This window comes from Elgaria multicarinata, chromosome 12, assembly GCF_023053635.1.
Source record: "Elgaria multicarinata webbii isolate HBS135686 ecotype San Diego chromosome 12, rElgMul1.1.pri, whole genome shotgun sequence".
Classification (NCBI taxonomy): domain Eukaryota; kingdom Metazoa; phylum Chordata; class Lepidosauria; order Squamata; family Anguidae; genus Elgaria; species Elgaria multicarinata.
This window is the reverse complement of record NC_086182.1, coordinates 19,374,030-19,386,917: the sequence shown is the minus strand read 5'-3', so window position 1 is coordinate 19,386,917 and position 12,888 is coordinate 19,374,030. Positions and strand designations below refer to the sequence as shown.

Genomic DNA, 12,888 nt, shown 5'->3' with positions numbered 1-12,888 from the left:
GGCAAGGCTGGCCCAAAACCTTCTGCTGCCTGAGGGAAAAGACAAGATGGCGTCTGGGCCCCCATTCCATATACAGAAGCCAACCAGACGGGCAGCTGAACCTTTCTTCACCACTGGTGTCAGGGCAGCATTCTTCACACACTGAATGGCAGCAGACTAGCTTAGAGCATGTAGGGCAGAAACAACATTTCCTCTAACTTAGGGGAATGGCTGGGGAACTTCAATGGCTGCTCCCACCAATCTCCTGTATCTGCCATAAAACCATTTGCCTCACTCTGCCAAATGGAAGCGCCGGCCCCACATTTGTTTCTTGAATGAATTAAAAAATAATTGAGTGGGCTGTGTAGCAGCCTGGAAAGTTTCCCTCAGTACATACCCAAACCAACATATCCTGCTCCATGGACATGTGGCTTTGATGTCCAAGCCTGTTTTGCTTCCCTTCCCCAATTGGAAGCTCTGGCAGGATCTATACGACTGCTTTAAAATGGTTTATAACAGTAGTGGCAACTGTTGGGGCCCAGGACACACTCCATATATAGTTTTCAAACCATTTTCAAACTGTTATATCTTGCTTGGTGTAGATCTGGCCTCTGTCTCTGATCTGTGGTCTAGGTAGTCAATCAGAAATTTATTGAGATGCTAGTCTTACCTTATTGATGGGACTGGACTGCAGTTACAAAACTGCAGTGTTTTATTGTGGTTTTAATTTTTGTGAACCGCCCAGAGAGCTTCGACTATTGGGCGGTATAAAAATGTAATAAATAAATAAATAAATAAATAAAAAATAGTTGGCCAATTCAATAATAGCTGTGGCTGACATGGAACGGGTGTCATGCCTTCCCCTGATGCCACAGAAGATTGCAGTCAGGGGAAGGCAGCTACTCCTTCTCAGTTATAGCCAGAGTTACTCCAGCCAACTTACTCCTGTCCCATCCCTTTCTCTCTCTGTCCCAGGACACACACACACACACACACACACACACACACACGATAAAACAGACCCAGCCCCAGAACTAAGGGACAAAGGCATGCACAGTCCCAGAGATATATAGAAAAATATCCTGCTCTTTTCTCCATACCCATCAATTCACATGGCCTTGTCTAATCTACTTTTCCTCTGAGACCGGTGAATCATTCATGCTCCATCCAAAACAGATAACACAAGGTGTTTGCACAAAAAACAATAACAAAACTGAGAATCTCTCTGCTCAATCAATCAAGGCAAAATCTTACTGGCCCTGTTCAGACAACACGCTAAACCATGCTGCTAAACCACAAAATTGTTACCAGAATGCATTAACCTTAATGCATTCCATTAACCATTTTGTGGTTAAGCATCATTGTTTATAACATTCTACCCAGCTGCAACAAGCGTCCTTGTCCCATTTCCAAGAACACAGTTTTGAACTTAAACAAGCTCATAACACATATATACTTTGCACATAAAGTTAGCACACATGGATTATGATGAATGACACACCAAGTCCTTATCAAAACATATACTACATGCATACTTTTTAACATCCCCTCTTGATAAGAGATTTATTTTATTAAGATTATATATCAACAGAATTTTATAAATTCACTCTATTTTAGAAAAACATCACTTCTAAAATGTCACTAGATGGCAGCATATCAAAATTCTATTTCTGATCAGTCTTCAGAGCTCAGCAGTTACAAAATAGCACAGGGCTCCTGCAGCTTTAACTGTTGTGATAAAGAGGGAAATTCACCAGGTGCTGCATGCATACAAATGACACCTGCTGAAATTCCGTTTTCTGTTCAACTGTTAAAAAAACAGGAGCCCTGTCCTCCTTTCCATGTCTATCTATCATTTATTTAAAAAAGGAATGGGGAGGGGAGAGGGATGATGATGATGATGATGATGATGATGATGATGATGATGATGATGATAATAATAATAATAATAATAGTTTTAGATTGTTTTGGTCTCTAGAATTTAAACATCTTTCTCAGAGAATTAAACACATCATCTACAAGCAGTGGCATTTGGTCCAGGATGTACTAGCTTGCAGTAGCTTTCCACTTAAGCAATTACAGAAGGATCTCCCATTTTTGTGATGGACTGATTCATACAGATGTGCTACCCAGCATTCCTGTGGTCATAATATTATTAATAATATATTATTAATAATAATATACTAAGAAAATTATTATTATTATTATTATTATTATTATTATTATTATTATTATTATTATTATTATTCGTCCCCTTCCCAGACCAAGATTCAACATGGTTTAAAAGCCAAATGGTTGCTTCTTGCTCTGCATTTTTCTATCCCTGAACACCTTACGCAAGAGGAAACAATGCCTAGGCATTCTCCAATAGGCTTGTGAGATTCTCGTGTTTCTGATAGAGGAGGCTTTTGGCTGAAAAAGCTTGTACTGCCTTAAATTAGTCATTAAAGTATCACAGGTCACTGAATTTCTGGAGATCACATCCTGCCTTAAGGCTCACCTATAAATCTTTCATATTGGAATTAACCTTGAGCACAATGTAAGTCACACCCACATATTGCTGAGTAGCTATAACTTGTTTTGTAAGTCCCAGAGGAGAGCACAGAGACGGAACCTCCAGCCCAAAGCACAGGGCTGCCCCACATCAGAACAGGTACTGCCTTCTCAATTTCCCTCTCTTGCCCTTGATCCACATGCTAACTTGCCTTCTTGTAGGGCTGAACTACCTGTGAGGTAGGAGGTCTGCATTTAGCCCTTCACGTGCCCAATTTCTCAATCTTTTAGGATGGCCATTTGGGGGCTGGGCTGAGAGTCAGATTTCCCTGAGATTTTAATGAACAATAGGCTAGAGAATGCTGGGAGTTGCAGGACTTTTTTCTGTCAAAACCTGCATAGGAGTACACCCTAAATGCCTGTTTCTGGTTTGCTGATTTTTAAACTTTCCACACTGAAGTTTTATTTATTCTTGTTCTATTTTTTTTATTTTGTTATTTCTGCTTTGATTAATTTATTGTTGTAAGCTACCTTGTGCATTTTAATTAGAAAGACAAGACTTAAATGTCTTAGTAAATCCTTCTTCCTAACCTCTGCAAAAGTGCTATTTGTTTTGCAGTAGCAAAATAAAAAATATATATGTGGAGGCAGAATGTTGGTAACTGATATAACAGGAACTGGGGAACAGGCGATTTCTGACAAAGGAATTTTGGATGGTTGCATCTTGATATGAAAACATATATGGTTGCCCACAATGGGTTGTCATGTGATGTGAACCAAGTCCTTGTGTGTGTGTGAAAATAGCAATAGGGATGCGGAAACAGTGGCTTTCAGGTGAGGTGAAGGCTGAGGTTTATTGGTGAAGCCCAATCCATGAAAGCATTCAGCTGTTGATTCTTCCTACTGAACTCTTGCGCCAGTGCAAACGTGAAGGTCAGTTCCACATCTGACCAACCCATGCAATTGGCACTGCAGGAAGACCCATCTTCTGTTCAACCAAGACTCAATGGCACTGTTCTGTTGTTAACAATGGCAGTTGTTAAGAAAAAAGTCTTAACCATGGTGGTTTAAGGTGCCTTCTGAGCAGGGCCAATGTGTTTTAAGAGCCAAATGGATGTGTGAATTCACCTATGTTCAGAGATGTTTTGATCCTGAAACAACTTCTGAATACGAGAGGGAAAAACCATCCAGGCGTTTCCCCAACAGGGCTATGAAACTATCATATAAATGATGGGAGATGCTCTTGCCTGTAGAAGTTACCTAAAGTTACTCTTTAATTTGTGACGGGTGGTACACTTTCGAAACAGCATCCTGCCAGGTGATTCATATTGGGATTTCCCATGAGCATGTAAATCCCACCCACATATCGCTGAGAAGCTATAAAATGTTGCCTACATCTCAGAGGAGAAGAGACAGAGGCTCAGAGATCAATCTAATTAAATAGGCTAAAAAGCATGAATGGGAGTCAAAATGTGTGTTCTATTCCTCACAGCCTTGGTGATGAGGCTTAGGAGAGACGGGGGCTGCAATGTCATTGTGACCTTTTTGTCCCACATTTGTTCTGTCAGATTTCAGAGCAGTGCTACATGTGCCACAAAAGCTAAAGAAAACACTATGTCCGCTGGATTGTTTTCCTGGGCCGAAAAACAAAGAACTGGCACTGCATTTTCTAGTTCCAAGGTGCAATTTCTCTTAATTTTGGCCTTTGGATGGATCAGAGTTGAAATGAAAATGCACATATTTAAAACCATCCCCCATCATATCAGATTTCAGAGGGGGGGGGCTACCTCTGGATTATTAGGGTCAACTATCAAAGAACTGCTTGTTTCATTCTGAAGGTGGTGGCTGGATCCTTTCCTGACTGCATAAGTGGAACCAATCCAACAGTCATAGATTTCACCCAAAAGGGAGGTGCAAAAATGGAGAAAACTGGATCTGTTGAATTTCTAGGGCAAGTGAAAGGCACAGGTATTTTAATTAGAGTCAGACAAAACTGGAGCATATCCAAAACAACCTGACAGAAAAGAGAGAACAAGTCTCAAGCTGTGACAGTGAAAGGAACAGGTGTTTAAATCAGGAAAGAAGTCATGAGGATAGGACTGACATGATGAGAACAGAGCTGATTGTCGAGTGTGTTAAGCTGCTAAGAGTTGTATTTCCAGTCAATCATCTTTATTAAACAGACTACCAAGAGATGAGCATTGACTCTGGCAACAGATGTAATCCACATTCAGAAATTAGGACCAGACTTTCCTATCTGGCTTTGCATAATATTGTCCTCCATAAATTGCTGTTAGCTGTTTTTGGGTTAGAGCACTACGAAAAACAGCTGTGCAGTGGTCCCATGGCCATCCCTTCACAACTTGAGAGGACAACCAAGTCCTGCCTTCAAGTTGGGTCTTTCCAGGGAGTCACCCCTCTTCCTGAAAACCTCTTGGAGCACCAGGTGTCTCAGTGTTGCTCCTCCCTTCCCCTTTGATGTCTCATCTTGGATCCCAGCCCCTCCTCCTCATTAGGATCCTGCATTCCCAAAAGTTCAAAGGGCCCTGGCTGGCTATTATCCAGATGATTTGATTGCAGCTGGTCCTCCTCCTGTCTTTCACTGTCATTCTCACCAATCTCCTCCTCCTGCAAGCTTGGCACCTCGACAACACCTTTCCCCCCGCAGTATGGCTTCACATCATTTCCCATGTCTTCTTGGGGTACATCTGCAGAGGTGCTGGTCCCAATACCTACGCTGATATACTTTGAGGCAGATTCCAAGAGAGCAGCTCTGTTAGTCCATTCCACCATAAAAGACAAAGAACCCTGTAAGACTAATTTACAAAAGCAGGTGTTTTAGCAGACACAAGTCAGACTGCACTGCCTTTTCTGGTCCTGCAATGACATCATTCAGTCCTGACTCTGAGCATTTTTCCTGGGCTAAGTAAAATGTTGATGGTGTGACTTGTAGCTTTTATTCCTCCTCCTCACCTTCTAAGTCCACCTCTAGTACTGTCCCTCATTCTACCTTCTTCTAGACTCTTCTGGGAGGTATCCTTCTCTTTGCTCAACTCTAAGTGAGGACAACTCTTTGGAAATACTTTTTAATGTCCCCCTGTTTCTGCCTGCCTCTGTCAAGCCTTTGCTCTGTATTCCTCCATCTCTCTTTGTTTCTTCTGCTGAATCTGCGCTATAGAGCATGGGACAATCCATGGACCTGCTCCATCACCGTCTGTGTTTAGAATGTTTTGCAGGATTAGCTTCCTGCTGCCTGTCACTCAATAACTGCCTATGATGTCTCTCTCTTTTAACAGCTGTGACTGCAGAAGGATCAATCAACCAATACCTGGAACTTCGTTGAAAAGAAATGGAGAACGTGGAAACTGTATTGATGAAGTTGCCCAAGAAGTCTGTGGACCAGCAAATGAAAGATCTATTCCAGAAATTTCCAAAGCCAGGTTAAACATAATTGTTTTCTTTTTGATTAGTTGCAAGTTTGCAAATGGTGCAGGTATCTGACTCTTCAGTTGCAGAACCCCAGGCCTGGGGGGAGATAAAACTTTTCCCTGGTCCCACACTCTTTCCCCCAACCATCAACTCTTTGGCAGCATGATAACTTTTGTGCAATTTTATGCAATCTCCCCACCAACCCCCCCATTCCAAAAAGGTGAAATACCTCTCTTAAGCCTTAGTTATCCGCAGTAGGAGCTTTAAGCTTCAATAAGCTGGCTTTTTCGGGGTATTTTGGCCATGCCCCTTTTGCCTTTGGCCCCACCCACAAAGGGGAGATGGGCTCCGAGAGCTTCTCTGAAATGGAATTTGACGATAGGATTTCACGTCAAAAGAATAATTAAACAGTATTGTGCAGTGTAAACCTCAAGCCAATAAAAAGGGATAGCGTCTTTTTAAAAAGTACCCAAATCTTTAAAATATAGCAATGTGAATATAACTTTTATCCAAAAGGTGTCTCTCTTGAAAGTATTAGCAGGGAACTGGAAGGATTGCCCCAACTCACAAGTCTATCATTGCTACAGCAGATATGACAGCATTATTCTTTTGGTATGAATCTCTGATTTTTATATGATCATTTGATTATTTTCCCCTTCCTCGTCCATGTATGTGGGTGTAGGTGATCTGACCAGAGAGTTGTTGTGTGGACATTCTGCACTACTTTGCACTTGCCTGGGTTAGCCATTCTAGAGAACAGAGGTTAAGGTTTTTCCATGCCAAGGCAATGGAGATGAAGACCAGAGCTACGTTACCCTACTGGGTATAAAGAACAATGTACTAGAGGGGATCTACACAGAGTCGTCGGGGCGCCCTGAAGGTGCTTGCATGCCTCGGCGGAAGCTCTCCAACCCGGGTGGCTCTTTCACCGGCAGCAGGAGGCTGGCGGGGAGGTGAGCGGCGGCGGCAAGGACGCTCTAGGCACCCTTGCATGTGACAGGAGCCCTGGGAACTTTTCGCCTCCTCCTCCTCCTCCTCCTCTTCTGGACAGGTATCTACAGGTATCTACACTAGGAGTTTCGGGGCGCCCTGGAGGCGCACGCAAGCGCCTTCAGGGCGCCCCGACGACTCTGTGTAGATCCGCTCCTATGGTAAGTTTTTGCTTGGGATTTTTAAGACACCATCTCCTCCTGCCCTGCTCCAAGGTTTCCTCGGCAAGCCCTCTTGTCTAGTCCTAGACATCCCATGACAGGACTGAGCCAGTCCTAGACATCCCATGTCAGGATGGAAGAGGACAGAAGCAAAGCTTCACAAAGCAGTTAAACTGGTGTGTTTGGTTTTCATCCATGTCAATCCCATTGAAACGAACAGGTCTAAACAAACTTCAGTCTCAATAACTGTTTGATCTTGGTTGGCTGCTGTGTATAGAGAGGGGATAGTGCAGCCAAATAAATGTAAATGTGGGAACATAAGGAGGGATTCAAAGCCAAAGGTCCAATAGCAAAGGCGTGAAGCAAAGCAGGGAGTGTATGGTACATTATAAAAAGACCCACAAGCTTGGCCATTCTCAATGAGGTATGGATCTCTGAAAGGCTCTGCACTGAGATCCACACATACCTCTGGTTTTAACACTGGATGAACAAGATGAAAGACAGCCCCTGTAGTGTACTGGTCAGAGTGTTGGACTGAGACTCAGGCCAGCTGAGTTTTAGTTCCTACTCAGCCATGAAGCTCACTGGGTGACTTTGTGCCAGTCACCGACTCCCATGATAACCTAACTCACAGGGCTTTTGTAAGCTTTGAATGGAGAGGAAGGCCATTGCTAGATGAGAGGCCCGGGCTCATCCCTATGTGTCCAGATGACGCACAGGGGGTCCCAGGCTCAGGCAGGGGTCAAACCTCCCTGGCCCTGGGGTAACCGGCACCACTTGTGGCCTGGTTTTTCCTGTGGTCTCAGGCTGAGCCCGAGACTATGGGCGTATAGCCCGTTCCGCCACTTTCCCCAGCTACTGAATTTACTCGTGAGTAGCCGGGAAAAGTAGTGGATGGCGCACATCCCTCTGCAAGAGCGCTGCGGCCATGAGGGCAGGGTGGGGAGATGGGGAGGGAATCGGAGCCAGGGGGAATAGGGTGGAAACGGAGATTGCGGACAGGGGATTGCGGCCGGGGGGGGGAATAGAGATCGTGGGTGGGGGATCATGGCTGGGGGTGGGAAATGGAGCCATGGGGAGAGGGGGGACATCGGAGCGAGGGGGGAGCGAGGAACCCTTTTTTAAAAAAAACACACACAAACCCTTACCGTTATCATTGGTGCACTCCTGTGCACATGGCCCTTTAATTTTTTTAAAAAAGATGGTGGACATGATGGGTCCTTCCTGCAGCCCGTCATGTCTTATGTGTAGGCAGGGGTGATGGCCCGCGCTACTTGTGGCATGGGCTTGCCCCTCCTCATGCACAGATTCAATGGTAGGTCTAGCAAGGCCCAAAGATGAACATGTAAGCCACCTTGGGTTTCTTGTAAAAGGAAGAAAGGATGGATATAAATGAAATAATCAATCAATCTATCTGTCTACCAATCAATGAAACAAACTCATTGAATTGGTTGTGCACAATATGTTAAGAATGGAGAGCATTTCATATCAGAAACTTCATAGATTGTGCCATTTCATGCAAACTGCATTCCAGCTGTAACACAGAGGTACACAACGATAAAACTAAGGAAATTGCTTGTTTCTTCTTCCCTATAATGTCTATTTTCTTGTCTATGGATGGGTAAGTTTTTTAAAAATATGTATTTCCATCCTAGTCAATCCCGGAAAAAGTCACACTGAGAAGTTAGAAACACCCTGGCTCTTCAGCATTTGGGATATTAACCAGAAGTTCTTCTCCTGGGAGAACAACACTCTGATAGCAGCCCCACAAAATTCCAACTCAGCAGGTAAGAGCTCATATGCTTACTTTGCATTTGTCACTCCCACCCCACCTCAGTTACTGATTGAACACATGTACATTCTGGAATTGGATAACTAGGAAGGTTCTGATTCAGCCACATGGTCTTCAGGAAGCACCAGAAATGCTGCTGTTTGACTGTCAGGTAGCAGGTCTATCATTTCTGGTAGATCTGGTGTCTCAGTGGCCCCAGTACCTGGTCTTCCAAGCTGGGTAGACCTGTCCTCTGTGAAACCTGGGAGGATTCTACACATCGTACTCAGGGCGCTTCCATGCGCCCCCAGTGCGCCCCCAAAGCGATCGTGTAGCTTGCCTGGAAAAGAGACGAGGAAGAGGCGTCCTTGCCGCTGCCGCCGCCGCCACCGCCACCCACCTACCTCCTCGCCGGCCGGGTCGGAGATCTTGACGGAAGAAGGCGGGGGGGGGGAGAGCGAAAGAAGCTCTTCCTCGTCTCTTTTCCAGGCAAGCTACACGATCGCTTTGGGGGCGCACTGGGGGCGCATGGAAGCGCCCTGAGTACGATGTGTAGAATCCTCCCTGTACTCCCAGCCTTTTCACCCCATTGTTTCTTTCAATAGACAGACATGTTGTCTGGAGGCAGTTTCCACTGCTGATACAGGAGCCCTGTCCTACTTTACGCATGGTCACCGTAGTATAAGAAAAAAAATTAAATGTTGGTGTAACTCACAGTCCCTGATCCATACCCCTGCCTCTGGCAACATAATTATGGAGTAACGTTCAGAAAACGTTTAAAAAATAACATGGAGGGAGTTGAGTTTGATTTCAATTAGAAATATCATGAACTTTTGTCTATAAATAAGACTTGAGTTAGAAATATCACGAACTGTTGCCTTTGCTGCTCCTTTTTTGGGTTTGGATAGAGCCCTTCACACTCCAGCTGAATCACAGCTTGACTGAAATCTTTGTTTTCTGGATTGGTTTCTATGTGGCAGCAATCACTTTTTCATCAGGGAAGGCCAAAAAATGGGTTAAAAATGAACCATGATGTTCTTTCTCAAGACAATAGGTGTGCCACTGTAGACTTCTTTTTTGCTTTATTGGCTACCTCCACTTTTCCAAACGTCAGTCATTGCTATAACTTCATTCGTTGGCAAGAAAAAGTGAAAGGTGGGGGCCAGCTAGTTTCCCACAAAATGAGTGGGCAAAATAGTGCCAGCAAAAGGGTGTGTGTGTGTGTGTGTGTAAGTGTAAGTGTAATCTGGGGAACCAGAGATTATGGGTCATTGTGAAGGGACAGAATTGGTTGTAGCTCAGTGGTAGAGTACAGCACATATTTACAAAAAGATGTGCTCTAGCATTGAGATTGGTACTGATGTAATGAGGTAACAATCTCTGTTTAAAAACAATCCATAATGGGAGTGCAAGGCCTTAGCTAGACCTAAGGATTATCCCAGGCAAATGGAGAGTTCATCCCTGCCTGCTCTCAGGATCCCCTGTGTGTCATTTGGATGCACAGGGATGATTCTGGGACAATCCTGGGAGTGGATTGTCATGATCTAGCCATGGCCTAAGTTGCAGTGGGACACAGGATCACCTGAGGGTTGTGCTGGTTACTAGTTCTATGTAACAGAATCAATGATATGAAAATTGAACATACTTCTAGTGTAGTAATAGAGCTCCTGCATAAAGATTTACATTCACTCTGATGGAATATTTCAGTCACATTAAATTATATTGTCATCCATGTTGGCTTCTTATCTAAGATCCCTGTCTCAAACAAATATGATTTCTCTCTCTCTCTCCCTCTTGTACCACTGACCCTGTTCCTGGCCTGTTCTTCATTTCCAGTGGAGTTAATAGCTGTGGTCCCCAACAGAGCTATTCCTGAAAAAGAAAATACATACCCTATCATTCTGGGCCACAAAGATGGAAATCACATCCTGTCCTGTGTGGAATCTGGTGGCCAGCCTCAACTACAGATAGAGGTGAGTTCCATTTGTTTGTCAACATCTCTTTCGATTCCCTAAGAAATGGATAGGGATGGTTTATATCATGGGTGGGCAACCTCTGGCCCAGAGGTTACTGGGGTCTTGGGGAGGAGGCAGGAAGAGGAATCCTCTTATCTCCTATCACAGAATAGGACCTCACAAGTGGATTGCTCTGGGGCTGTGGAGACAGCTGCACATGGGCACCTTCAAGAGACTGGATGAGCGGGCTACACTTCCCCTCCCCCTTGCTTCAACTTCACCACATCCTGTCCCCAATGGCAGAAGGCGCAGGGTAGGCAAAGCAGTTTCAACGCACATGGGGCTTCTCTAACAGGAGGAACACCATGTGTAGTGAAGCCAATTTTCGGTGGATGCATTGTGAGGATCATCTACTCAGCATGCCTAGAGGGAACAGCCTCGGACACCAGGCAGCGTGGCCCCTCCACTATGATGCCATTTGGCTCACAGAGACCTGGGTGGAGGTTATCCAGCCCTCCACCTGACAGTTGTTGCTCATTCTTGGTCTATGTTCTATGATAAGACCCCGCCCCCTCACTCGAAGAGACTCATGTTCTTTCCTAAGATAAGTAGAATTTCCACACTAGTTATCTTCTTTGCTAGCATGGAAATGCAATCCTTTGTTGACTCTTTACAAGAGTGCTTCCAGATGAAGCCTTTATCATGCAGTTGTGGTGGGGTCAACATCCAGACCATCAACTCATAGAATCATAGAACCATAGAATCATAGAATTGATGAGTTGGAAGGGATCACAAGGATAATCCAGTCCAACCTTCTGCAATGTGCAAGAAAAGCAATTAAACCATCCACGAGAGGTGGCTGTCCAGCCTCTTCTTAAAAACGTCTGGAGATGGAGAATGACAACCTCCATAGGTAGACTGTTCCACTGTTGTAAAGATCTTAACATCAGGAAGTTTTTCCTTATATTTAATCAGAATCTAGGTAGCTGTGACTTATAACTGTTATTTCGGGTCCTAATTTCTGTAGCCATGGAAAATGATTCTTGATCATCTTCCCTATGGCATCGTTTTATGTACCTGAACACTGCTAACATGTCTTCCCTCAGCCTTCTTTTCTCCAGACTGAACTTCCCAAGTTCCCTCAGCCTGTTCTCTTAGGGCATGTCCTCAAGTCCCTGTATCACCTTTGTTGCCCTTCTCTGAACCTGTTTTAACCTGTCGATGTCCTTCTGGAAATGTGGTGCACAGAATCATACACAACTCTTCCAATTTTAACCAATTTTTAACTAGCCTTTGTGTGTGTGTGTGTGTGTGTTTTAGGAAAAGAATATCATGAATCTCTATGAAAAAAATGAAGAATTCAAGAGCTTCACTTTCTTCAGTAAGACTGGACCAAGCAATGACCCCTGCAATGTTGAATCTGTAGCTTTCCCGGGTTGGTTCATAAGTACTTCGACTGAGCCAAACAAGCCCATTGCTTTGAGTCGCCCGGGACAAACTGAGATCACTGATTTTTATTTTGACAAAAAGGACCAAAATGAACCAGAATAGTTATGAAATAAGGGGAAATCTAATCTATTTCTTCTTTCATTCTTTTAAAGTCAGATACAACACCCTATATAGACCGGTGATATAATAATACAGAGGTGTAATAATAAATATTTGTTTAACCAAACAAAAATGACCCAATCTGACCTAGGTCACAAAACACATTCCCATAGATAACAGACATATTCTTGGTAGATTAGGCACTATCACATTGAATAAAATCAGTAAAAGATTTAATCCAGTTCTATGGCTTGTGATTTGTATTATGGTTTTAATTATTTGCTGCCAGTATGCTTCTTCTTATGGGTAGTCCTACCACATAAGATAAATATATGCTCTATTTCCTTGCATTTCCAAGATTAGAAACAAATGACGGAGTACATTCTGTTATGTGTTACATCCTTGTGCTGCAATGGGTATCCTAAGATCCCTTTAACCCTTTAAATTTGATTATGCAGCAATTATAAATCATTAGCAATTGCCCTTTATATTCATCACTGGTAGTTAGGGTTTCCAGGTAATTCCGGCATATTTAATATTGTGCAAAATGGCATTCATAACG

General features: G+C 43.7%; 1 protein-coding gene across 1 annotated transcript; it reads left to right on the top strand.

Moving 5' to 3' along the window:
• The first annotated feature begins 5,821 nt into the window (after positions 1-5,821).
• Positions 5,822-12,329, top strand: LOC134407623 (interleukin-36 alpha-like). Its single transcript, XM_063139492.1, has 4 exons — positions 5,822-5,912; positions 8,708-8,839; positions 10,660-10,796; positions 12,099-12,329. The coding sequence occupies exons 1-4, from the start codon at positions 5,822-5,824 to the stop codon at positions 12,327-12,329; spliced, it is 591 nt and encodes a 196-aa protein (XP_062995562.1).
• Positions 12,330-12,888: the final 559 nt, after the last annotated feature.

Bases quoted from the DNA above. Each gene is read 5' to 3' on its own strand.
- LOC134407623 (XM_063139492.1), top strand. From the start codon at position 5,822: ATGGAGAACGTGGAAACTGTATTGATGAAGTTGCCCAAGAAGTCTGTG. The intron at 8,840-10,659 runs GTAAGAGCTCAT...CTTCATTTCCAG, and splicing joins ACAAAATTCCAACTCAGCAG to TGGAGTTAATAGCTGTGGTC. The intron at 10,797-12,098 runs GTGAGTTCCATT...TGTGTGTTTTAG, and splicing joins AGCCTCAACTACAGATAGAG to GAAAAGAATATCATGAATCT.